Source organism: Parasteatoda tepidariorum, chromosome 10 (assembly GCF_043381705.1).
Source record: "Parasteatoda tepidariorum isolate YZ-2023 chromosome 10, CAS_Ptep_4.0, whole genome shotgun sequence".
Classification (NCBI taxonomy): Eukaryota; Metazoa; Arthropoda; class Arachnida; order Araneae; family Theridiidae; genus Parasteatoda; species Parasteatoda tepidariorum.
This window is the reverse complement of record NC_092213.1, coordinates 51,979,885-52,006,647: the sequence shown is the minus strand read 5'-3', so window position 1 is coordinate 52,006,647 and position 26,763 is coordinate 51,979,885. Positions and strand designations below refer to the sequence as shown.

General features: G+C 30.3%; 1 protein-coding gene across 1 annotated transcript in view; it reads right to left on the bottom strand.

Annotated features, from left to right (window-relative positions):
- Positions 1–26,763, bottom strand: part of LOC107456163 (loricrin) — a 41,685-nt gene that overhangs the window by 4,278 nt on the left and 10,644 nt on the right. Inside the window, exons 6-20 of the mRNA XM_071186964.1 lie at positions 24,725–24,763; positions 23,207–23,245; positions 22,404–22,433; positions 20,484–20,495; positions 19,049–19,105; positions 17,255–17,302; positions 12,852–12,878; positions 10,245–10,295; positions 8,729–8,755; positions 6,908–7,045; positions 6,347–6,391; positions 4,116–4,163; positions 2,359–2,418; positions 974–1,189; positions 779–928 (exon numbers count right to left, since the gene is read on the bottom strand). Coding sequence (XP_071043065.1) covers positions 779–928; positions 974–1,189; positions 2,359–2,418; positions 4,116–4,163; positions 6,347–6,391; positions 6,908–7,045; positions 8,729–8,755; positions 10,245–10,295; positions 12,852–12,878; positions 17,255–17,302; positions 19,049–19,105; positions 20,484–20,495; positions 22,404–22,433; positions 23,207–23,245; positions 24,725–24,763 — 987 coding nt within the window. The remainder of the gene's footprint in view (positions 1–778; positions 929–973; positions 1,190–2,358; positions 2,419–4,115; positions 4,164–6,346; positions 6,392–6,907; positions 7,046–8,728; positions 8,756–10,244; positions 10,296–12,851; positions 12,879–17,254; positions 17,303–19,048; positions 19,106–20,483; positions 20,496–22,403; positions 22,434–23,206; positions 23,246–24,724; positions 24,764–26,763) is intronic.

The window sequence follows — 26,763 nt, the reverse complement described above, 5'->3', positions numbered from 1 at the left end:
GGTGGACTGATTGTCAAGACACGTTCGCACCAGATCGCTGAAGTTAAGCATCGCTGGCTGCGGTCAGTGTGCGGGTGGGTGACCACTTGGATCAGTCTGCATAGGGATATAGGATGGGCGGTATTGGTCCTCGTTAAACTGTTCTACCGTAAAGTGCTCGACTTCGCGTGTAAGTCGTCCAGCCACCAAAGCAGCTGAGCCATCCCCTCTGCAGACGATCAAAATTGTAATGACATGTTTTCGGATCATCCTCAAGAATGTTTCCCAGACAGTCGCCAATAACCCATTGTACAGCTCTAGTGTGACGTAAATGAACTTCAACCTCAACTTAACAAAAAAAAATTAAAGCAGTAATAAGTTTGACGAAAAGCGAGTTAGAAATTAAATTTCATAAGATGTTGAAGAGTGCCATAAGAATCATAACCATTTTTTGAGACCAAGCACATGATTAAGCAAAATTCATAATTAATCTTTCATTTCTTTACAATTTAATAAGACTTAAACTGAAAATGAATTATTCCGTTATATCAAACTGATTATTTTCTATCCAAATAATAATATTTTTAAACAAACTATTTTGCTATTAAAATTAAACTAAAAACATATGTCACATCAGTTTCAGTAGGAAACGAAATGTTAAACTTTGTTTCCATTTTGATATTGGAACGCTTTGGGAGAGGTGTCGATGGTGACGTCGCGATGTGACATAGGACTAACCCTTTCCATTAAGTACCCTCTCCAACAAAGTAATGTGAAGTAATAAAAAAATGGTCTTTACTGTGTCCGTGTCCTCCTCCTAATCCTCCTAATCCACCAAGGCCGCCACCCCCTGGGACAGGTCCAGCGCTTGGTCCACCACCTGATCCTGGGCCTGGTCCGCCTGGGGCATGTCCTGGGCCTGATCCACCTGGTCCTGAGCCTGGTCCACCTCCTGATCCTGGGCCTGATCCACCTGGTCCTGAGCCTGGTCCACCTCCTGATCCTGGGCCTGGTCCACCACCTGATCCTGGGCCTGGCCCACCTCCTGATCCTGGGCCTGGTCCACCACCTGATCCTGGGCCTGGTCCACCTCCTGATCCTGGGCCTGGTCCACCTGGGGCATGTCCTGGGCCATGTCCTGGACCTGATCCACCTGGGCCTGGTCCACCTGATCCTGGGCCTGGTCCACCACCTGATCCTGGACCAGGACCTGTACAAAAAATATTAATTTCAAGCATAGAAACATTTGTAGATGCTTATTTTTCCTCGCATTTCTTGAATAAATACTTTAAAGTCAAGACAGTAACAAGAAATAACAAAAATGCAACAATGCCTGATATACACTAAAATAAATTCTGATAGTTTTATCAAAGAAGTTTCTTTTGGGCATTTGAATACAATATCATACCTGCCAACTCTTCCTGATTTTCCGGAAGATTTTATTTTCATATTTAAAGTGGTAGCAATACTCATGTTATTCCAATTAACTTTTTGAATTATAATGATAATTATAAATGAGTTTGACCACCACTACATATAAATAATTACAATAAATATATAAAAGCATAATAATCCTTGTACAAGCGAATTTCAACAGGATCGAAATATAAATATATTTTTGAGTCAGATTGTTTTCCGTTTATTGTTTTACAACCACTCTGAAAATCCATTCTCGGAAAAAGTGAAAATTGGCAGGTATGCAATATAGGAATGGAAGATTATATCCGTAAAGTCATAATAAAGCAGTAAAAAATGTGTGCCATCTATACTATATACCGGTTCAACAAGTCAGACCATTTTGCAAACTTTGCGTCGATTATTTTTAAATTAGCTTCGTAAATGCCGCTATTGTTTAGTCTTTATTTTAAAAAAATCAAATTATTCAAAAAAAATCAAAATAAAATTATTTTAAAAAAACTTTGTTTAATTTTTAAAGTGAATAAAATAATTGTTAAGGGCAATGGAAATCTTCCTCTGCTTAATCTAGGCAAGACTAGGTAGGAAAATTAAGAAAAGTAAATCTGGAAAATTCTTACTGAAGCAGTATGCATAACGAATATCTCTATTGAAGTGAAAATAAAACTACACCTGCATTTTGAAATGCTGAGGAATCTTTCTCAATCGTATCCGTAACCTAAGACTCCATAATCAGAAATACTTCGATTGCTTTTCTTTCGTGTAATGCATTTGTTAATAAGATCACAAGTAAAAATCTTTTCTACATTCACCTCCTTTCTGTTCTTTTATTCAAAGTTCAGATCAAAAATACTGTTAAGCAGGCAAACGAAAAACTTTTAATTTATGCGTTGAAATTAGATTTTCATTACTTGTTAAGTAAATAGATAAGTAAAAATTATTTTAATGAATTAAAAATATTACCTCCTCCACCACCACCTCCACCTCCAGATGCAGCAGCAGCAGAAGAAGAAGAAGAAGAACCTAAATATTTGAAACATTTTTATTACAATAATTGCTAAACACATCGAGCGAATGTTTTTCTTAAGAGTATTTGATTCTACCTTTATAAAAATTACAGTTTCTAACCTTACTGTAGAAGACTTTCTTTCAAGTAGATAAGTTAGGTTATTATCATCACATTAATTGCTTGATATTTTAAGTGAATATTATTATAAGAGTATTTTGTGTACATCTTTCTAAGAATTACAGTTTGTAATATTTTGTAGAAGATATCCTTTTGTGCAGCTGAGGTACATTTTTATTATTGCAATAATTGCTGAATGCTTTAAGCGAATGTTTTTATAAAAATATTTTGGATCTATCTGTATAAAAATTATAGTGTCTAACCTTTCTGTAGTAGACTTTTTTTCGAGTAGATAGGTTACATTATTACTATAACATTAATTGCTGAATATTTTAAGTGAATGTTATTATAAGAATATTTTGGGTACATCTTTATAAAATTTACTATTTCTATTCCTTATTCAGAAGTTTTTTTCACGCAGCTGCAGAGTTTTTAGGTCACGAAAGAAAATATCTCTTCTTTTTTTTTTAGAATTCTTGAAAAATAGAAAAATGGAAGCAAAAGTTTCTCATTTTTAAACACTTAAACGTACACATAAAACACAATTTAGATAATTAAAAAATTATTTTTAGAGAAGGCATAAGTAATTTAATTTTTGAAATTCTTATTAAGTTATATTTTTAAAATAAAATGGTAGCTAAAACAATAAACTATTCATTCCTTTTGTTTATAACTTTGTCACATGACTTGTCGCTGTTTTATAATAGAACTTAACCGCTTCACACAGAAATCATTAATTTTTTAGGACATAAATGACTTTTAAAATTTCCTCGTCCTCTACCGACGCTGCTTACAATAAAAATAACGGGATATAAAGTTAAATATTTTCTATATAAATTTTTTTGCGTGCATGAAATTCAAGAAACAAATCAAATAATAAATATTTTTTAAAAAAATTTATATTTCCATTAGTTTTTTAAAAATTGCGTAGACATAATATGCGTAGACTTAACAAGTCGGATATTTTACCATTTTGCGAAATTTTAAACTTTACATCTATTATTTTCAAATTAGCTTCTCTATTGCTGTTATTTTGTAGTTTCTATTTAATTATTTCTTAATTATCTACTTCTTTATTTAATTTTTACTTGTTAGAGGCGATGGAAATCTTCTTCCGTTTAATCTATACAAGAGTAAGTGAAAAAAATTAGGAAAAACAGCAAATCTGGAAAATTCTCAATGAAGCAATATGCATAGCAAATATCTCTATTGAAATGAAAATAAAACAACTGCGTTTTGAAATGCTGCTGAAGTTTGCACTCTCATATCTGGCATGTGAAATGATTAAGACAATTAATTAAGCGAATAGAAATAAATTTTTGACAAATGTGAGTTTCGAATCTGAGATCTCATAATCAGAAAATACATTCCAAGTCATTTTATTTCGTGTAATGCATTTGTTAATTAGATCCCAAGTAAAAAAAATTTCTACATTCACCCCTATATATTCTTTTACTTAAAGTTCAGATCAAAAATTCTGTTAAAGAGTCAAATGAAAAACTTTTAATTTATGCGTTAAAATTAGATTTTCATTTTTCGTTAAGTAGATAGATAAATAAAAATAAAAATTATTTTAATGCATTAAAAAAATTACCTCCACCACCACCACCAGATGCAGCAGAAGAAGCAGCAGAAGAAGAACCTAAATATTTGAAACATTTTTATTACAATAATTGCTAAATACATCGAGCGAATGTTTTTTAAGAGTATTTAAGTCTACATTTACAAAAATTACAGTTTCTAACCTTACTGTAGTAGACTTTCTTTCGCGTAGATAAGTTAGATTGTTATCATTTCATTAATTGCTGAATATTTTAAGTGAATATTATTATAAGAATATTTTGTGTATACTTTTATAAGAATTACAGTTTCTAATATTTTACAGATGATATCCTTTAGTGCAGCTGAGGTACATTTTCATTATTGCAATAATCACTGAATGCTTTAAGCGAATGTTTTCATAAATGTATTTAGGATCTATCTTTAAAAAAATTACAGTTTCTAAACTTTCTGTAGTAGACTCTCTTTCGCGTAGATAAGTTAGATTATTATCATTTCATTAATTGCTGAATATTTTAAGTGAATATTATTATAAGAATATTTTGGGTATACTTTTATAAGAATTACAGTTTCTAATATTTTGCAGATGATATCCTTTAGTGCAGCTGAGGTACATTTTGATTATTGCAATAATCACTGACTGCTTTAAGCGAATGTTTTCATAAATGTATTTAGGATCTATCTTTAAGAAAATTACAGTTTCTAACCTTTCTGTAGTAGACTCTCTTTCGCGTAGATAAGTTAGATTATTATCATTACATTAACTGCAGAATATTTTAAGTGAATATTATTATACGAATATTTTGTGTATACTTTTAGAAGAATTACAGTTTCTAATATTTTGCAGATGATATCCTTTTGTGCAGCTGAGGTACATTTTCATTATTTCAATAATCACTGAATGCTTTAAGCGAATGTTTTCATAAATGTATTTAGGATCTGTCTTTAAGAAAATTACAGTTTCTAACCTTTCTGTAGTAGACTCTCTTTCTTGTAGATAAGTTAGATTATTATTATTACATTAACTGCTGAAAATTTTAAGTCAATGTTATTATAAGAATATTTTGTGTATACTTTTATAAAAATTACAGTTTCTAATATTTTGCAGATGATATCCTTTAGTGCAGCTGAGGTATATTTTCATTATTGAAATAATCACTGAATGCTTTAAGCGAATGTTTTCATAAATGTATTTAGGATCTATCTTAAAAAAAATTACAGTTTCTAACCTTTCTGTAGTAGACTCTCTTTCTCGTAGATAAGTTAGATTATTTACATTACATTAACTGCTGAATATTTTAAGTGAATATTATTACAAGAATATTTTGTGTTTACTTTTATAAGAATTACAGTTTCTAATATTTTGCAGATGATATCCTTTTGTGCAGCTGAGGTACATTTTCATTATTGCAATAATCGCTGAATGCTTTAAGCGAATGTTTTCATAAATGTATTAGGGATCTATCTTTAAAAAAATTACAGTTTCTAACCTTTCTGTAGTAGACTCTCTTTCGCGTAGATAAGTCAGATTATTATCATTACATTAACTGCTGAGTATTTTAATTGAATATTATTATAAGAATATTTTGTGTATACTTTTATAAGAATTACAGTTTCTAATATTTTGCAGATGATATCCTTTTGTGCAGCTGAGGTACATTTTCATTATTACAATAATCACTGAATGCTTTAAGCGAATGTTTTCATAAATGTATTTAGGATCTATCTTAAAAAAAATTACAGTTTCTAACCTTTCTGTAGTAGACTCTCTTTCTCGTAGATAAGTTAGATTATTTACATTACATTAACTGCTGAATATTTTAAGTGAATATTATTATACGAATAATAAGAATAGCAATATGCATAACAAACATTTCTATTGAACTGAAAATAAAGCAACTACGTTTTGAAAAACTGCTGAAGTTTCCACTCTCATGTCCGATATGTGAAGTGATTAAGAAAAGGATTAAAATGAAGAGAAATAAATTTTTGACAAATGTGGGTTTCGAACCTGAGACCTCATAATCAGAAAATACATTCCGAGTCATTTTCTTTCGTGTAATGCATTTGTTAATTAGATCCCTAGTAAAAGAAATTTCTACATTCACCTCCAATATATTCTTTTACTTAAAGTTCAGATCAAAACTTTTGTGAAGCAAGCAAATGAAGAACTTTTAATTTATGCGTTAAAATTAGATTTTCATTTTTCGTTAAGTAAATAGATAAATAAAAATAAATATTATTTTAATGTATTAAAAAAAATACCTCCTCCACCACCTCCACCGCCAGATGCAGCAGCAGCAGAAGAACCTAAATATTTGAAACATTTTTATTACAATAATTACTAAATACATCGAGCGAATGTTTTTTAAGAGTATTTGGGTCTACCTTTATAAAAATTACAGTTTCTAACCTTTCTGTAGTAGCCTTTCTTTCGTGTAGATAGGTTACATTATTACCATTATTATTATTATTAAGATAAATTTTATATATATATGTNATGATATACTCACTTCTACATTATATAGGACAGGAAAAGCTGTTCTCTCTTAACAAGGAAAATGTGGGTTATCACTTTTTACTCTAACGTTCTTCGTATGTGGAATTCATTTTTGAAACTTTCTTTACGTAAAACTAAATTGCTGGCTAATACATTAAGCTATCTGCTACACTAATTTATCAGTTTTCTGAGTTTTGTGTTTTAATTTTCATGAGGCTCGTCATTGTTTTAAAATAAGACTTTCCAAATTTCTTCCTGACTCAATTTTTAAATGTCATCTAAATTCATAGATTTTTTTTTTAAATTTTATCTTTGAAATAACTTACTTGAACCTCCACCTCCATTGCCTCCACCTCCATTGCCTCCACCTCCATTGCCTCGACCTCCATTACCTCCACCTCCATTACCTCCACCTCCATTACCTCCACCTCCGTTACCTCCACCTCCACCTTCATTCCAACCTTCTGCAATAAAGATAATTTATCAAAATATAAAGTAAAGTATTTGTTTACTTTTGTATACTTCAAAAGAAAAGTATATTTCAACAACAAAAATATAACTCTTGGTAATGGTCCTTATTTTGGATGTTAAAAAAAATAACACCATTATTTAAGGGTTGGTTTATACTTTCATTTACATAGCACCAAAGCAGCCCAATGGGCTATTGGTGACAGTCTGGGAAGCATCCTTGAGGATGATCCGGAGGTAACATACATACGTCAATCCCGTTTCACAGGGAGGACACATTCATACGCCATCCAACCGCAGATCGTAATTTTAACCTGAACCGAAAAACGATCATTTCCAATTCAGTAACCCTAGAGACATAATTTGTTATGGAAACATGAAGGACTTTGTAACCTGACAGATTTAACATGAACCAGTCACCATTTACTACACGGGGAGTTTTCAGCCGGAGGGGATCGAACCCACGACCTAATTGGGCTTGGGTCCAACGCCCTACCAACCAGGCTATCCAGGCCTCCATTATTTTAAGATAAGAAAAAATATGTAATTAGAGTAATTGTTTTGAAGTTTTGACCTTATCTATATGAGCTTTTTGTTTTTGAAAACAAGAATAAAAAAACTTAAAGTTTAGTAAGAACCAGTTTGACTTTTAATATGATACGTTTGCAAAATAGGACAAAGAACCTTTTTCTAGAAAATGACAAATTAACATTCATTTGCATCGATTTGCTTAGAAGATAAAAGCTGCTTTTGAATCCCATAAGAAAGAATTTAATCTATAAATCTGTGGTTCCTATAAAAAAAAATACAATAAATGACATTTTTTTCTTTTCTTTTTTTTAAGCTTGACAAACTGAGACAGTTTTTCTTATCGATTAGTTTAGAAGTTGCAGCATACTTTATGAACTTATTTAGAAAAAAATTAATTCATAAATCTGTGATTTTTATAAACACAAAATGAACATTTTCTTTTAAGAAATCTACAAACTGACAGTCATTTATATTGGTTAATTTAGAAGCTAAAAGCTACTTTACAATCTTATTAGAAAGAATTTAGTCTATAGATCCTTGTTTTTACAAAAGCGATGTAGAAGTTTGTGGACTAACAATCGTTGATAACAAATAGTGTGGAACCTACGGAATATGAAGCAATTAGCAACACAAGCAAAAGAATGGGATTTTAAATTTTCAACTTAATTTTCATAAAAACTTGAAAATTTTACATACTTCATTATTTTTCAAAACGCCTTGGATACAGATTTTTACATTCTCTGTTTAGATTTTACCAATTTTATAAAGCAAACAGAATTTTTTATGTAAAATAAATAAATGCTCTTTTCATTATTCTGTTCAAATAATAAAAAAATTATTATTTTCTGAGTTCTTCTGTTTTTCTCTGAATTATTACTTTCTGAAATTGGTCTAGAAAAAGAAACTTAAAATAATTCTTTTTTAATTTTTAAAATGTATACAATCAAGTATATTTGCAACGAAAAATTAACAATCATTCCGAATCAATTACTTATGATTTATATGCTTCTCATTTTTAGAAAAATGTGTATGCTTAAATTCTAAATGCTTTAAATGCTACTATTTATTAAGTTTTTTTTAATAATTTTGTGCTAAGATTTCATTCATATATTCCTACTATATGACTTATACGTAAAAATACTACTTACGAGGAGGTCCAAATACATCATGGTAAACTAAAAATTAAAAAAATAATTACAAAGGATCATAATAATTCATAAAACACGAAACATAATTCACCAAACTTTATCTTTTTATTTTGCTTTAAGTTTCTCTAAGAATAGGGTTTTTAGAATCACCTCTAAATACTCGCATTATAAATATCACTTCAAACATAACTTTATCATGATATGTAATTGAATATTGTAATTTATTTTAATTCAAAAAACAATAATTTTTAAGTAAATGTTAATTAACTTATTTGCTTTTTAAAATATTATAAGATAACACTATAAAATATTATAAAATATTATTAGATTATTATAATGAACTCTACTAAGAAAAGAAAGTGTGCGAGTATTTAAAGGAAAAAAATGGATTTATGAAAATTTGTCCACCTATTCGAGTAGAATGTTAATAAATCATTCTATTCTTGAATGGAACTTTAATTCTTGACAAACAAATTGTCATTTTCTTTTCAATAAATATGAATTTTAAGCATTTAGTTTTGAAGTAATCAAACACAGTAGGTGACGAAAATATTAGGTATAATGCTCAGTTTTTTGCAATTTCTTGTTTAATTAAATATTTATAGTTCAACCTCTATTGAAATATATTCGAAGCATCGTCAGCAATCGATAAGACCCTTTGAAAAGATTGTAAATCGACATTACGTGCTTGGAGCTTTGATCGAAATAAAAACAACCGTGAAGTCATGTATACTGTGGGGAAAAAAATTATTAATCGTTGCGTAAATATGTATATCTATGGCAGCATTCCCAAAATTTGTTCCACAGAAACCTAAGTTTCTGCAAAAGAGGCATAAGGCTTCAAATAATCAGAACTTGCTGTATTAGACAAAAGCCTATAATAAAACCGCAACAAGATCATCTTTCCTGTTAAGTTACAGTATTAGTCGAAATGGAAATCCACGCACCATTACAGAAAATTAAATAAAACTATGTATGACGGAAACAGTTTGTTGTATACCCGGAGAAGATATGGGGAAGAAAGTTATTCCTAAATTATTAAACAACCAGTTTACAGATACGTTAATCATGTTGAACTGTAGATGTAGATGCGTTAAAACTGTAGATGTAGTTAATGATGGCTTGTGAAATTGGCGATTTTTGGCCAATATATTTTAAAAACTCATGTCGAGATTCCGCCAAAAGCAAATCGATCATTTATGGTTTCACAACCGAAAGAAATCAGGACCTGCTGAACAAGTATATGCCCGTCAGAATTTTTAACACATTTATGTTCTTTTGAATATATTTTCAATTAGGGTCTAGCTTAATTGTGTGTTTTTTATGAATGAAAAATCAGCGGCGTCCCGAACCAAAATCCTCCTATCGACTTAAAACTGTCACAGTAAGTGGTGCCATGTGTGAAAAGTATAAAACAAAAAGTGCAAAAAACAAAAAGGCGAATAATGTCTCTAAAAATTTATTCACCCATCGTATTAAGTTGGTAAATAAAATTAAGAATTTATAAAACACCTACACTGTTCGTAATCATTTGATCCTTCAGCGGGTCCTGATGGTCCTTGTAAAACTGAAAGGATGAAAGAAAATGTTTACTCTTTGCGAAAGATTTCGTTTCATTTTTCAATGCATTGTTCCATTTTTGCAAATCTTTGTTTGTTTCATTATTCTATTAGTGCATTGTCCCATACTTGCAAAATTACTATTGAAGCATGCTTATGCGTTTTAATATTAAACTTAAAGTCACGCCGTTCCTAAAGTTCTTTGGCTCATATCTGTTACGTATGTATTTAATCTAACTTTAGCACAGCAACATAAAGATGTGTGAAAAAGTGCTGCAATATTGCTTTATGATTATATAAATCTTCACGATATAAACAACAAATATTTTAAAAAATTGTTTTAGTATTTGTACCATTTTGAGAAATCAGTTGCTGTATCAAAGTGGTAAATATGATACAATGGTATATAGCAACATGGGATATACAGCAATGGTATATATAATAAATATATGAAAGTAAACAGCAACAAATACTGAGAAATATATTTGATAACTCTAACCAGTGGCTAAATAAAAGAAGGGGCTAATTTTTTAAACTTATCTAAGTTCCTAAAATACATTGCCAAAATAAAATAGCGGAGCACGTGGATTTAATGAAATGTTTCTTTTGATAACTATGACTCAAATGAATGACTCAAATGTTTCTTTTGATAACTAAGGCAAGACATAGTCTTAAGTATAGTAGAAAACAGAAGAAGAAAAATTTCTCATGCAAATTAACCTTCATGACGTCAAAAGTCAGAAACAGGATATGAGTGCAAAAGTCTTGATTTTGCAGAATCTGCTGTATTTCGCTCTCTTAGTGGGGAAATTCAACCTTTCGGCTTTTATTTTGAGAAAAAGTTATTTGAAAATGTTATCGGGAGATGTTATCATGTTATCGGGAGATGTTATCATGTTATCAGGAGACTGGAATACGCTGTTGGAGTGACGAGAGGGGTCATTATAAGACTGTGAAATCGATTCCGAGAAACATGATCGACGTAGTCCAGGACAAAGTCGTCCACGTGCTACCTTAGCAAATAATGACTAATATATCCAGTTAACAGATAGTTGAGACAGAACAGCCAATGTCACACTAATTCAAAAACAGTTTCTTTGAACAATCAGACGAAGGATTTCAAGCCAAACAATCGGGTACTACGAGAGGATGGTCTGTATACTGGTAGGTCAATGTTGTCTATTCCATTAGCAGCCGGACACCATGAGGCCCAATGAAAAGTCGCCTGCTGAATATCGAAACTAAATGCAAAGTTATTGCTTTCTAGTGCTGTCTATAAACGGGAACCGCTTCAGTTTAGAGTGTGACAACAGACATGTTTTCATATGGCGAGAAAGGAGAACTCGGAAAAACTCTATATTCGTTCAGGAAAGAACACATTACAAACGAGGAGGTTTGATGGTACTAGTTGGAATCTACATAAGTGGACTTTGGCAACTCAACAGGTATACAGAAGAGATCCTGAGACCCTCTGTCGTATCTCACACTGCAGTTATCGGTGATTCTCTTTTTTTAAACAGGATAAAGCCGAACCTCATACAGCTCGTCTAGGGGAGAACTTTCTTGAAGCTAAAACAATGCAGCGTACAGAGAAGATGGCATGTTTTCCTGATCTTAATCCGATCAAGCATGCTTAGGATGCGCGACGCGTTGCGGTAATGACATGGCCTCCTGTTTCTGTCCAAGATTTGGAAATCGCAACTTATCAAGAGTGGAACAATGTTCCTCCAAAGTCTCGTCGATAACTTAATCTCAAAATAGGTTGCAAAATAGATATGCAGAAGTCTTGGCAGTTCGTGAGGACTACACACCATATTAAACATTCTGTATCATTTCCATACAATCAATTTTTTTGTCATTTACATGTTATTCACATGTTTACATACAAATTGTTGAATTGAAGCATCATGTCATGCTCTTTATACCATTCCGAATAATTAAAATTCTCATACAATTGTTTTTTTTCTGTATTGCGTTTTGTTACACCTGTGTTCTCCATTTTATGCTCATGCATGGCTATCGCGCAAAAGTTTTAACACTTTTCAGCTTGCTCTCCTAATTTTTCGAGCAGTTCATGGTAAATTTAAAATCAATGTTTTATGTCAATTGAAAAATATATTGTCATTAAAATTAAAATCCAAAACCCTTTTCTTTTAAGAAAAAATAAAATTTGATCTATGTATTTTTATTCATTTCTACCCACATATCATTAGTATACAACCTAAAGTGAACAATTCGCCAAAAGCCAAAGTTAAGTAATTTTTATTTGTAGAAAAAAAATTTAACGAAAACAAAATAAGATTAATTAATTAGTTTTGTTATTTAAGTTATTTATTAATGCCTTTATCCCATAAAATAATTTTTTAGAAACTTTTTAATAGCAATTTGATTTTTTTCATATAATGAGTTTAATGAGTCACTAGTTTCATATAATGAGTTTAATATAATGAGTTTCATATAATGAGTTTAATATAACTAGTTTCATATAATGAGTTTAATGAGTCACTTGAGGTAATATACAGACGATTTATAGGATTTATTTATGATACTAAAGACAATAATACCTGGTCCGGGTCCGCCTTGGTAAGGTCCTGAAATTTAAAATTTTTTTAAAATGTCACATTTGTAAATAATACACTTTATAACAAAAAAATCGACGCACCAAGAAGAAGTTGTCTGATTGAAACGAAAATGATTAAAATTTCAGAACAATTGAATAATTTATTGCAGAGTTACAGTAGCAAGTTCAATAAGGTGTTGACCCGCCTCTAGCCTGGATACAAGCCTGGCTCTAGCCTGGCTCCCGGATGGTCTCTTGCTGTATTTCCTGCCAAATTCGATCCAATTGTCGAACGAGGTCATCAACATTCCGTGCCAGATGCAATCGCCTTCCCATCATATCCCAGACATGCACGATGGGAGAGAAATCTGGTGATCTGGCAGGCCAAGGAAGAGTTTGACAAGCTTGCAGACAGTTCATAGCAGCACGTGCCGTATGTGGTCTGGCATTGTCCTGCTGAAAAACCAGACTAGGACGCTGCATAAGGAACGGTAGCAAAACAGGTCTTAGAATGTCGTCGACGTACAGCTGTACAGTAAGTGTACCTCTAATGACGACCAAAGGGGTCCGGCTGTCAAAGGAAATGGCACCCCAGACCATAATGCCTTGTTGAGGACCGGTGTGGCGTGCAATAGTAAAGGCAGGATCCCCCCCCCTCTGCCCTGTGTGTCACCAAACGCGTCTTCGATGATCGTCAGGACACAGTTGGAAGCGGGATTCGTCGCTAAAGACTATGCGTCCCCAGTCGGCATCATTCCAGCCATATCTGTTCAAAACATTCATGCATACGAAATTCCAAAGCAATCGGATAATTGCTTCTTGGTGCGTCGATTTTTTTGTTATAGAGCGTAGTTACAGAAAATTTAGTTCAAAATTTTGCCTTGGCATTTTGAACTATAATATCGTTCAAGTTTGCTCCAACTTTTATGAGTCGTTAATATAGATTTTAATTTAAAATAAACCATTGAACAGAAATCTAAACTTGCCTTATTTCCCAACTACATTTAACTTCATGTAAGGTTGGTGCAGATTTGTATGATCTTACACTTCAACAAGAATCATTATTTTTTTAACAAACCATTTCAGAGTTATACAAAATTATTCTATTTTAAAACCAATTGAAAGATTGTTTTAATTCCCTGTATAAATTATTAACTTTCCACCACACCAAGGACTTCAAAAAAGGATATTCAAGTTCACTGTAAAAAATTCGGGATCAAATTACAGTTTTGGCACTCATGACACATCATCTAAAAAATCCATTTTAACCGTAAAATATACCATAATTTTTATATATTTACTTAATTGGAATAATTCAGTGATTTTACTTTAAGTATTCCTGTAAAAGTTACAGTAAATCAGATTTTTTGTTCCGTAATATGTCCCTGTAAAAATTGATTTTACCGTTAAAAAAATATACAAGTACCCTGAGTGCCGATACTTTTTACAGTAATTTATTCTCGAATTTTTGAAAATGAAATTTGTGACAACTAAGTAATAATGTGACAATTTTAAGATCCATTTTAAGACAACACAACTAAAACCGAAATCTTACAGAATACATTTAAAGCTAAAGTATGAGTTAAACGTAAAATTTTATACACTGGTTCAAAGTTGAATCATAATATCTCTAATCTGAACCATAATGCGATTAAAATTTGATAAAGCGTTAACAAGGTGTTATATTGAACCTTGTTTTTGTTCAAGATGAATAATTATATATTTAATATTTGTACCATAACACGATGCAAAGTAGATGTATTTTTAATAAATTGTCAAATTGAAGGATGTTTCCATTCAAGTTGAATCAAAATGTCGTTTATATTTGTATCATAACACGGTGCATTTTTAATAAATTGTTAAATTGAAAGATGTTTTCATTCAAGTTGAATAAAAATGATGTTAATATTTGTACAATCAAATGATGCCAATTTGATTCAACTCTAAAAAAATTTACTTAATTATTAAAATTTCAGTTCAAGCTGAGCCGTAGAATCAAGTTTACGAAATGAATTAAAATGATACCCCATAGTAAAGTTGTAGAAAATGGTAACAATATTATGGTTCAATACGGTCTTAAATCTTTAACAGTGCATGTTGTAAAAAATTATTAAATTGAACTATATATTTCAGTTCAAGCTGAGCCGTAGAATCAAGTCTACGAAATGAATTGAAATGATACTCCATAGTATAGTTGTAGAAAATTGTCACAATATTATGGTTCAATACAGTCTTAAATTTTTTACATTGCATATTGTAAAAAAATCTGGATCAAAGTACGGTAAAAATTACTGGCACCCTAAGTGAAGCATCCGTAAATTTTAGTGCCGCAATTTTTGCAGTTATATTCATTTAATTGCAGAGCTTGAATAATTTTGCTGTAAATATTACTGTAAAAATTACTGTGTATCAGATTTTGTTATTTTTTTCGTAAAATTTTACGGCGAAAATGGATTTTTCATTATAAAGTACTGGCACCCTGTGTTGTTATGGGCAGATTCAATATCGTTATAAAAAGGTTGTTTATGTAAGCTTAATGCGAAATTCGTAGAGCGTAAACTATTAATTAAATTTAACATTCTTTCAAGCTGGCGTAGTTTATTTTTCTAATCATTTATACTCCTTGTTGGATTTAATGATAGATGCTATTGCTGACATTTAAATCAATCATGCACTGCTATCTATGACCCGTGTGAAGAAATGCATCAAAGCCTAACAAGCATCGTTAGCACTACACTGGTAAAAATATTGATGTACTTTGAACCAAATTATAGTGCATATTTTTGCTACAACTTTTACATAGATTGGAATTATATTACTCTGCAAACTAACCCTTCAATAAATAAATTTAATGATACTATGACTCAAAATGAGTTAACATTTTAGTTACGATTGCAGAAAATTTGCCGGATGTTGTTCTGCAACAAAATTTGTGGTGGATTCCTTTTTAATTTCACTGTGCAGATAAAAAAAAATCCTAGTAAAATTACCGTACTATACGGTAAAGACATTTCTGGTAAAAAAAGAAAACAATTTTGGCTTATTAACTCAAAATATGCGGTATTTAAATCATTCATTTAGTAATTTTTCGATTCATATGTTAACGGCTTACCGGAAATTCTGGTTTTAAAAGTTATATTTCTTACTACCACATATTTAGTAAAAAATACAACACTGAAAAGAAAATTTAACCAAATAAATGGTTTTTATACCAAACTCTAAGGCATCCTGATGAAATTACTAAATTTAACCACATTTGCCAAAATTTGTTATACACTGTAAAACCATATTTTTATTGTTAATTTTACCAAAATCATTCCAAAACGTGTTGGGTTTTTTTCTGGTATTCCCAAGAAACGCTGTAAATTTTAGCCCATTCTAGTAGTTTTGACAACACATTTTTTCTCAATATAAATTCCTTTTCTTTAAACAAGTTATATTTTTAATCTACCATTAATTCCTGTATATTTTATTCATGCTTACTGTAAATTAATAACTTTTAACAGCCAAGAATCTAGAGTGCTCAAATTTCAACTGCAAGGCTATGTTTGGGGACAATAAGAAGATCAATCATCTTTTTACTAGTAAAATTTATTGTCATTTTATCGTCAAATTGAATTTATTATTTCTAAGATACCAATGATGCTATTTGCCTCTGCGTTCGTTGCTATTAAGTGGTTACTCTACTTGCTGAGCAAGCACTCTCCATCAATTTCACATAATTAAAATAAAACTAACCAAACTAAAATTAAGAAAATGATAAAATAAAATAAAAATATTAAGTACTGCATTTTTTTAGCAATCCAGAAAAGGGAAAATAATTATATTTTAGTCAAACCTAAAATAAAAAGGACGCTTCAGGGGGTGAGAATTTCCGGTTGTATAGACGAAAGTGGTGTGCTAATACGTCAATGCTAAGAAATTAATTAAGTTATAAAAAAAAAGGTTAAAGTCTAAAAAGTCTAAAAAATAGAAAATGATTTTATTTTGTTTAGCCTGAAATCTAAAACGTAAAATGCATGTCTTTCAAAAGATTAGGAAGCGATTTTCAATGGTAATGCGAAAGGTGATGCTATCTACGTTTTTATATTAATTCTGACAAAAACAAAACAATATTTTTTTTCTTTTTCTCTCCCTGTAAAAAAATTAGTATTTAAAGAAATTATTTATTTTCAGTGCAAAATATCTATATATAATTATAATATAAAATGTAATATTTTATTTTGCTTCAATTTAATGTAATGTTTTCTTTTTAATTTTATGTTTAATATATCTGAAATATATCAGACAGGAAACGCTCATCTGATAAACTATATATTATTTATAAATCAAAATTAGTTAATATCACTGTCTCACTAAAATAAATTTTGAAGATCGAAGTTTATGAAATTATAAAACTATATTTACCATCGTAATGTTCATAACTTTCACCTCCGCCTCCTCCTCCGCCTCCGCCTGTAATAATATAAATAAAATTAAAACTGCGAAATATAAATTTATAAAAAAAAAATTACAAATTTGTGTCTAAAAACGACGAATTTGTAACAATAAAATGAAAATTTGTGTGTCTGTATAAAATTTAAATCTTATAAAATTTCTGAAATTTGGTCTGAGGGTAATGTAGGCACTTTTATCCCCGGATGAAAAGATACGTTTGAAAAATGTAATTTTATTATTGGTTGTCATTACTTCCATGCAAATAGTGATAAGAATAAAACTACAAAATATTCTGTTTTATCAGAAATTTTGAAGATACCGTCATAGTTGCCTGCTAGTTTATAACTTCAGATTAATCGAAAAAGAAGTTTCGTGCGCGTTTTCATATATTTAATTGCATTTTATTCTCTACGTTAGGTAAACTAAAGTGGACCAAGCATCCAAGTTAGTATTTTTTAAGTTACATGAAACCACATGTTTATTTTGTTTATAGTTATGCGCTTAAAATGTGTTTCTGTAAAACTAAATAATTTAACATCAACGATAAATAACACAAAAAAAATAAGTAAATTTCAAATAAAAAGCAAAATTTTGGAAGAAATAATACTGATTCATTTAAGAGGAACATAAAATTATTATTATCACTAATGATTCTTAATTAATTTAAATAATAGTTCCTAATTGAAATAGAAAAAATAGGGTATGCACAAAAAAGCAAAATTGATGGAGATATAATACTGACTTGTTTAAGGGGAGCATAAAAAATCATCAAGCCATTATTAGTAATAATTATTCTTAATTAATTTTAATAATAAGTCCTAATTTAACTAGGAAAAAGAGGTATCTATTAAAAAGCAAAATTGAAGAGTAAATAATGTGTCTACTTCTCTACACTGCTAAAATTTTCATTCTAAAATTATGGTAAAATAACTGGCAGCTGTCTGTCCATCCGATTAACCGTAAAGTTTACGGTAAAGAACATTTTTTTTCCTTTATGGTTTTAAAACCATTTACAAAAGGTATGGTTATAAGACCATGAATATAAAACTATACGGTTTTTTAACCATTTCCAACTAGCATTTTTCAAAAATGTGAAGAAAAAAAATATTTAACTGGACATAGGAACTCGGCTTTTCGTAAGGTAAAGGGCATTAGAGAATGCCGGACACTGAAATTCTTCATGTGTTGAAGAGAATGGATGAAATAGTGTGGTGTCCACACTAGGACTCGAACTCCAGTTCTGCCGTTCATGAGATTGGCAGACAAGCCCGCTCGGCTATAATATGAACGCAGTTGCAAAGAGCTGAGCTTCATTAGGTTGTTCTAGTGGGTGTGATAAAATTCCGATTGTTTAACAGTATCCGGTGAAAGCAGTTAATAAACAGTTTTTATCAATCTTAACAGTTTGATTACCATTTTATTTATGGTTATTTGACTGCGTTGATTAAAGATGGTAAAATAACCATTCAATAAATTGTTTTTAACCATTTTTGCCGAGAGATTTCTAACAGTGTACTGGGTATTTATCACAAGCCAATAACCAATAATCCAACGCAATTATTTTCTTCGATAATCTCCGTCACCAAAAATTTCCATAAAAGATAAATTAGTAATAGTTGCAAAAAGGGTTTAGTAATAAAATATTGTGTAAGATTTTGAACAATTTTAAGCGTAGAAATGAGTAATGAAGATAAAAAAAAAATTGAATTGCTTTTTATTAATAGTTATATGATATTAGGTATAATAATTGTATGTTGTCATTACCTCCTGCCGCAGCAGCTGAGGCAGCAGCTGCACTATCCACACTACCTGGACCTGAACCTTAAAGAATAATTAGCATTATTTCAACATAAATAATTAGTCCCCTTGAAACAAGTTGATATTTTTAAAAATTTTGAGCTCCGAAAAATTATTTTAGTGTCCGAAGACACTTAATTTGTATAATAATTTTACTGAAATGACAATACGAAAAATTCTCTTAGTCCCTGATTTTGTATTTTTTTTTTTTTTTTTTTTTTTTTTTTTTTTTTTTTTTTTTTTTTTTTTTTTTTTNTTTTAAAGTAGTGTTGATTTTCTAAGACAAGTTTAACCCCTTCAGGATAGAATAAAATATCGATCAATATCGATACAGTAAAGTATCGATAGAGTAAAGTATCGATCAATTCTCTATTCATGGTTCTACTCATTTTATTTATTTTACCCAAATTTGACTTTACGGCTACCAATCTGCAACTCAGTAGCCTTGTAATTTTGAGCGCATCCGGAAGACAAGAGAACTCCTGGATCAAACATAGGGACAATTTCCCGTTCGTGGAAGATTTTTTTGCTAAAACTAATCCTCATTTGTGTTGCATGGAGACGAAAACCACGAAAACATTCCACAGCTAGGAATTGATCTCATGCCGGGGATGACCTACAAAGCGGGAATAGCAACATTTTAAGTACGCAGTAATTTCCATATTTCATCCTTGTTTGCGATATATTAAAATTGAAAATATTTGAAAAATGTGAAACACCGTTCACTCGCATTGCTATTTTAATATTAAATATGTATATTTGCTTATAAAAACAAGCTGACTATAACGAAAATTCCATTCGATATTCTGAATTATCGCTGTAATGGATTTTTAAAGTATTTATCCGTTAAATTTTTATAGTTTACGGTAATACAGACCTATATATTCTCTGAAACGTTGAAAAATTATGAAGCAATTTTGTCACCACTTTTAATTTAAAGAAAGTAAAATGTAAGACACCATTCACTCGCATTGTTATTTTAATATTAAATATGCAGATTCGCTTATAAAAACAAGTTGGCTATAACGAAAATTCCATTCGATATTCTGAATTATCGCTGTAATGGATTTTTATAGTATTTATCCGTTAAATTTTTATAGTTTACGGTAATACGGGCCAATATATTCTCTGAAACGTTGAAAAATTATGAAGCAATTTTGTCACCACTTTTAATTTAAAGAAAGCTTTGTTCTAATTTTAGGACAGTTCCGACTTGTGACCTAAATTTAAGAGAAGAAATATTCTTAGCACCCAAACAAAAATTTGCCACTTCTTTTTTTTATTTATTTTTTTATCATTGTTTGTCACTACGACCTTCAAAGAGTTTCTCTAAATATTAGTTTATAAACATTCTAAGATTACAAAAATTAATTTTTTAAATTTTAATATTGAAACTACTTACCTCCTGCTGGCACTAAAAATAATTAGTATAATGGTTTTTAATAATATTTTTTTATCAAAAATATAAACTTAAATACATAAAAATATTTTTTTATGTAGTACAATCTATGCATAATATAAATTATATAAATTCAATCAATAAAAAATTTATAAATATGCTTTATAATATGAATATGGATAATTATGCTTTAATGCTTAAACATCTGTCAGTTGTTGCATTAGTTTTTAATAATACAGTGAGACCTGTTTTTGTGCGGTCCTTTTTTATGCGATTCTGTTTTTGTGCGATTGGTTTTATGCGATTTTATTTTTGTGCGATTTTTTTTGTGCGAATTATTTTTATGCGGTATATGAATCTTAACGGTGTTAGCACCAGTTTAAAGTTTCCTATCAATGTGTGCATGTTGTGGACGAACTCTGATTACGTGGTCTCCTTGACAACGATGTATCTGAACTTCGCGATGCTCTGTTTATTTACTTTCATTAGTTCATTTATTATCGTCAACTCCATTTTCTCTTCTGTTTAAAATTTATTCTGCGCTAAACAAGTTGAAGTAAATCAGTAAAAAATCGTTTGCTGTGTTAAAATATTTAGTATTTTAAAATTAAACCGTTTAAATTCTCGTCTGCGTGTATCTCAAATACTATACGCTTCGTATTCAGAGTTTTATACACGATTCATTTGATTAAGGATTCATTTTATAGTGAGATTAAAGGTAAAAAAAATAATTACTTTTGTTTCTATTTATATGTAGTTTTTATGATTTTTATTTTATTTTATCTGATCGCTGACTTTATGGTACCAAAAAATAAATCAATTGAAATCCTATCTTCAAGCGATTTTCAACCAATTCATTCCAAGAAGATGCGCGTTTTGGATTACGACGAGTAGCAACAAACTATTTAATGTATAATTTGAAAACTTCTACATGTATATGTACAGTGAAGAATTAAATATTTTTAAAATTTCTTTAGGTCTAATTTAATTATTTAATTTTATTGAAAGCATTCTCTTATCTATTTCATAAATCATTGATGTATTTTCTGAGTCCGACTTTTTTTATTCTGTCCCTATCAACCGCATAAAAAAAGTTTTTGGTGGTATATGGTACAAACTTGTTTATTACATGTCTGAATTTATAAAATTTTCGAATTTAAATTCTGCTTCTGTTTTTTTAAGCCGAATTCGAATTCGTCTATTCTCTCTGTGTTATGAGTATGTTTGATTTACGAACTCATTTTATTTTAAGTGGGTGTTATTAGTGTGGTATTAAGTATTATTAGTGTGGGTATGCAACCTAAACTAATTGTTTTTACTCTTTACTCTAAATTGCATCTTAATAGCATTGCAGACTTTTACGTGTATCATATCTTCTTGTTATTATAAATTTTAGCACTACTAAATACCAAAAGTGGGACCAAATACTTTACATTAAAAGCTATGAAAAGACACATTTCTAATATTTTAATACTTTTAACTCCACAGAGTTGTACAAAATGTCTGTGGCACATCAATAAACCTCGTTGGTGTAAAAATGTTATGCACCATTTTTCGTGTAAAGATACGTTAAAAAATTTTTACAGTGTAGAGGTAAGTAACCATGTCTTAACAACGATATATGTAGAAAAATTTAGAATTATTAGTAAAGATGTTCTACAACCTCATTCCTGAATCTAAATCTGATGTTTTGCTAGCAATAAAGGCGGTATAAAAGCTTTTAAGCCTCGCCTTCATTACTAGTGATTCGTTGAATTTCTAAAGCGCTTTCTTCATTTACGTGTTAATTTGAGAAACTCGAGATTACTTATTTATAAAAAAATTTATTTCAGTTCTGAACATGCAGCATTGAAAGATATATTAAGGACACATTGCAAGGGACATTCTGCAAAGTTAAAATAATTTTAAAATACATGTACTTACCCCACTTCCTTATGATTGTCATTTTACGCCCTGAAAGAAAAAAAAATTAAAAGTTTATGGCATGTATATTTTTACTCGTGAAAAATAAAATACATCGTAGAAAACCGATATCTTTGGAAACTCAAAACATAAATATAGCATCTTTCATATCTGTAATTTTGAAATTATTGAAAATGTTGATGTTAATATTCATTCGTGTAACTTGAGTTTAATTTTTCTTCAGTTAATTTTTTTTCAGTTTTCATAAAATATGGTGAAAGAAAATATGGTAAATTTTCCACTTCATGATTTGTTAAATATTCTAAAAACAGCTATATGTTTAAAAATTCGCTTATTTTTGCTAATTAAAACACCTATATTAAAAAAACTGTATCTTATATCTTGCGTTGCGTGTTTTTTTACTGCTCAACTAAAAAATATGATTTTGTGAAGTATACAAAGATGAATATTCTTCATGACATTCTTCATGACATGACATATAAACTAATCTATGAAATAAAACTATGTTAAAATAAAATATTTTAGAAGAATTCGAGGTTACTTTTTTAGAATCTTAAATATTGCAATCCATTTAAGACTCAAGATGAAACATAGGTTTTAAACAGATTGCTTTGAATTTTAAATCTATTCAAATATAGGAAATAAACCATAAAATGAAGTTTGATGTCATATATTTAAGACATTTTACTAGAAAATATCTTTCCATAAATACATTTCAATATTCTTTAATTTTTTGTTCCAAAAAGTCGATATCAGTCTTTCTAGAAAAAAAAACTGTAAATGTAATAAATTACATAACTTACCACCATTGTTGGACCATTGCTGCGGCGGACCTCTGTTTCCTGAAAAAGCATTTAATTAAAAGATTTCGTAAGAATGCTTTAATTTAAATTTCTTTTAAAATATTTTTGTGCAAATACCCATGCGATAAAATTATAAACTACACCGAAGAGCCATTACATGATGACCACCCTGCTAATAACATGTAGGATCACCTTTACCCCTCAAAACTGCTAGCACCCGCCGTGGCATTGATTCCGCAAGGTGCTGATAGACAGTCTGAGGTATCTGGTACCAAGCGCTCACCAACTGGTCCTGCAATTCCCTCACATTGTGAGGGGGTAGCGTGGCAGCACAAATTTGGTTTTCCAAGTAGGACCACAAATGCTCTATTGGATTAAGGTCAGATGAATTTGGGAGCCAAGACATGACTTGATAGTCACTGGAATGTTCCTCGAACCAATCCATATTCGACCCTTATGACATGGTGCACTATCCTGTTGGTAAACACCATCCCCCGCAGGAGAAACTGTTGCCATGAATGGGTGAACCTGGTCTGCAACTATGTTCAAGAAGCTTACAGACGTCAGGTATTGTTCTATGAGGATTATGGGTCCTAATGTGCCACATGAAAACATTGTTCCTGGGCGAGAAACCATGAAAACCTGGGCGAGTCCATTGTTATAGATGGAGGGTGGTCATAATGTAATGGCTCTTCGGTCTATATATACTCACACTTGTGGTCTATGACGTCAACGCCAACTGATCTTTATCAGCAAAATGGCGCATTAGAATTGAGCAAAGTTTCTCTACATAAGTTAGAAAGTTAATTAAAGATAAATACATTGCGTATTGCGCATGGAATTAATTAAAATATAATTTTTTCTCAAGTACCTCTTTTACTTAACTTAGATTTATTATTTGATTATGTATTTTATAGTAACCGTGATATATTTTTGTTTTGTGTATCTAGCAACTTCGATGCATACTTAGTTTGTTTACGTTCCACGTGACTTCGTGACTGTCCTTATGTTAAGTCTCTGTATAAATATATAGTGAAATAATTGAAATATTTGAGAAAGATTCTTTGTGGAAGAATTTGGAATGTGTCACTTAATGGAGTTCATATATTGCTCAACTGAAAAATACGATTTTGTTAAATATACAAGGATCAATATTCCTCATGACATTTATATAACCAATCTATGAAATAAAACCATATTAAAATAAAATATTTAAGAAGAAGTCGTGGTTGCTTTTTTAGAATTTTAAATATTGCAATCATTTCAACATTTAAGATGAAGCATAAATTTTAAATAAATTTAAATATGGGAATTAAACCATAAAATGAAGCTTGATGTCATATACTTAAGACATTTAACTAAAAAAATATCATTCTATAAATGCATTTCAATATGCTTCAATTTTTTGCTCCAAAAAGTCGGTATCAATCTTTCTGGAAAAAACTGTAAATGCAATAAATAAGTTAACTTACCATAAGCTTATTAACTGTATTATTTAACATATATTATTTAACTTACCATTGTTGGACCATTGTTGCGGCGGAGGACCTCTATTTTCTGAAAAAGCATTTAATTAGAAGATTTCGCAAGAATGCTTTAATTTAACTTTCTTTCAAAATATTTTTAGGTTAATACTCGTACAACAAAATTATAAATTCTGTTTATTACGTAGTTGTATCAAATATAGATGAGACTTTTCAATAGCAGCAGACCATTTTTAATATCATTGTTGTGACAATAATAAAACTTTATCTGAAGATTCGAAATAAATTGTCGAACAGAGTTCAGTTCCTTCTAATTTCTTTTTTTTTATTAACTTGAATCATGAGTGAGAGTAATGTTCCATACTCACACACGTGACCTATGACGTCAGCTCCAGCTGATCTTTATCAGGAAAATGGCGTATTAAAATTCATTCTTTTACTTGACTTAGATTTATTATTTGTGTATGTATTTTATTGTAACCGGGTTATATTTTTGTCTTGGGTATCTGACAACTTCGATGCATAATTAGTTTGTTTATATTCCACTTAGCTTCATGCCTGTCTTTGAGTTAAGTCACTGTGTAAATATATAGTGAAATAATTGAAATCTTTGAGATAAATTCTTTGTGAAGGAATTTAGAATGTGCCACTTAAGAGAGTTGATACTTGAGAGGCTTGGCTTACTCGAAATTGAATGGAAAGAGCAGTTGCTAACGTAAACACATGCCACGCTTCAACAACCAATCAGGATCGAGATACCCACACTACGTCACTTGCAGGTATCCCATTAAAGTTTTAAAGAGAGAAAATGTCGAACTTACTGAAATTTTGCTCAGATTACAAACACAGTTCTGCAATGATACCCTGTCGTGGGCTCAAGTATGAAAATGGCACAAGTAGGTCTAAATAGGTCTGCGAAGAAATTGAAAATTGCAACCGCGCTCTTCAATCAAGAATGAGTCTTATGACAGTGAAAATTGACCAAAATCGTGACCTTATTCATAATGACTAACAAAGTAAAGTTTGAAAAAATAGTGCTATAACAGAAATGAGTTATAGAAGATGGCAAATTATAATTCATGTTGATTTGAAGTATCGAAAAATCTCAGAGAGGTGAGTTTCTAAAATTTTGATCACAAATCAAAATGACGCGATAAAAGACATTTGTCAAAGATTATTTAGTTGCTATGAAGCAGAAATAGATAAATTTTGAAGTTTTCTCCTACATTCATTAGATTTATTTAAAGAATATTCATTTTTGACTCGAACCATAACTTTGTAATGAATCTAGTGTGCATCACTACACCTCTGAAACAAAGCCTTCCAATGTGCAACTGAATTTGCTCTATTCAAGGCAAAATCTCGGTTATTTGCGGATGAGGTACTCACGAGCGCTTTCTGGAACTCACGTTTCTTTTAGGATTGATGAACAATAAATACAAATTATTATTGTGAACTTTAAAAGAAAATCAAATCAGCCCATCAGACCGAAAGACGTGGCATGTCGATTTTCAACTGATACATTTTGTCGATTTTCAACATTTTACGCGACTGATACCGGTTTGTACTTGTTTACGTTCGTGTATCAATTGGTGAAATTAGACGATATATAATACAAATTCGAAGATTGGATAAATTTTACGATATATTATATAAATATAGAATATTTATCATATCACTTAGTATGTTAGTATATTATCATAATTAGACCAAATTATTAGACGCGCTGTAGTTTTTTAATAATTACATGTTTTACACGAGTTTGTTTGCTATACTTTTATATTTAAACATACATGTAATGGGTTTATATTCAGGAGATTCTTTTTGTACTTCCTAATTGTATTTTTTTAGCGTATTGCATTACAATGTTAACTAATTGATACACGAAAATAAATAGGTGCAATCCAGTCTCAGCTGAGTAAAAGCAATAAAGCTGTATACTATCACCTGATAATTAAAATTTTACATAGAATCTTATAGTGCGTCTAATAATTTGGACTGCATATTGCTTTAAATCTGTGAAATAAGCCTTAAAATGAGACTTGCCATCATATATTTCAAACATTTAGCTAG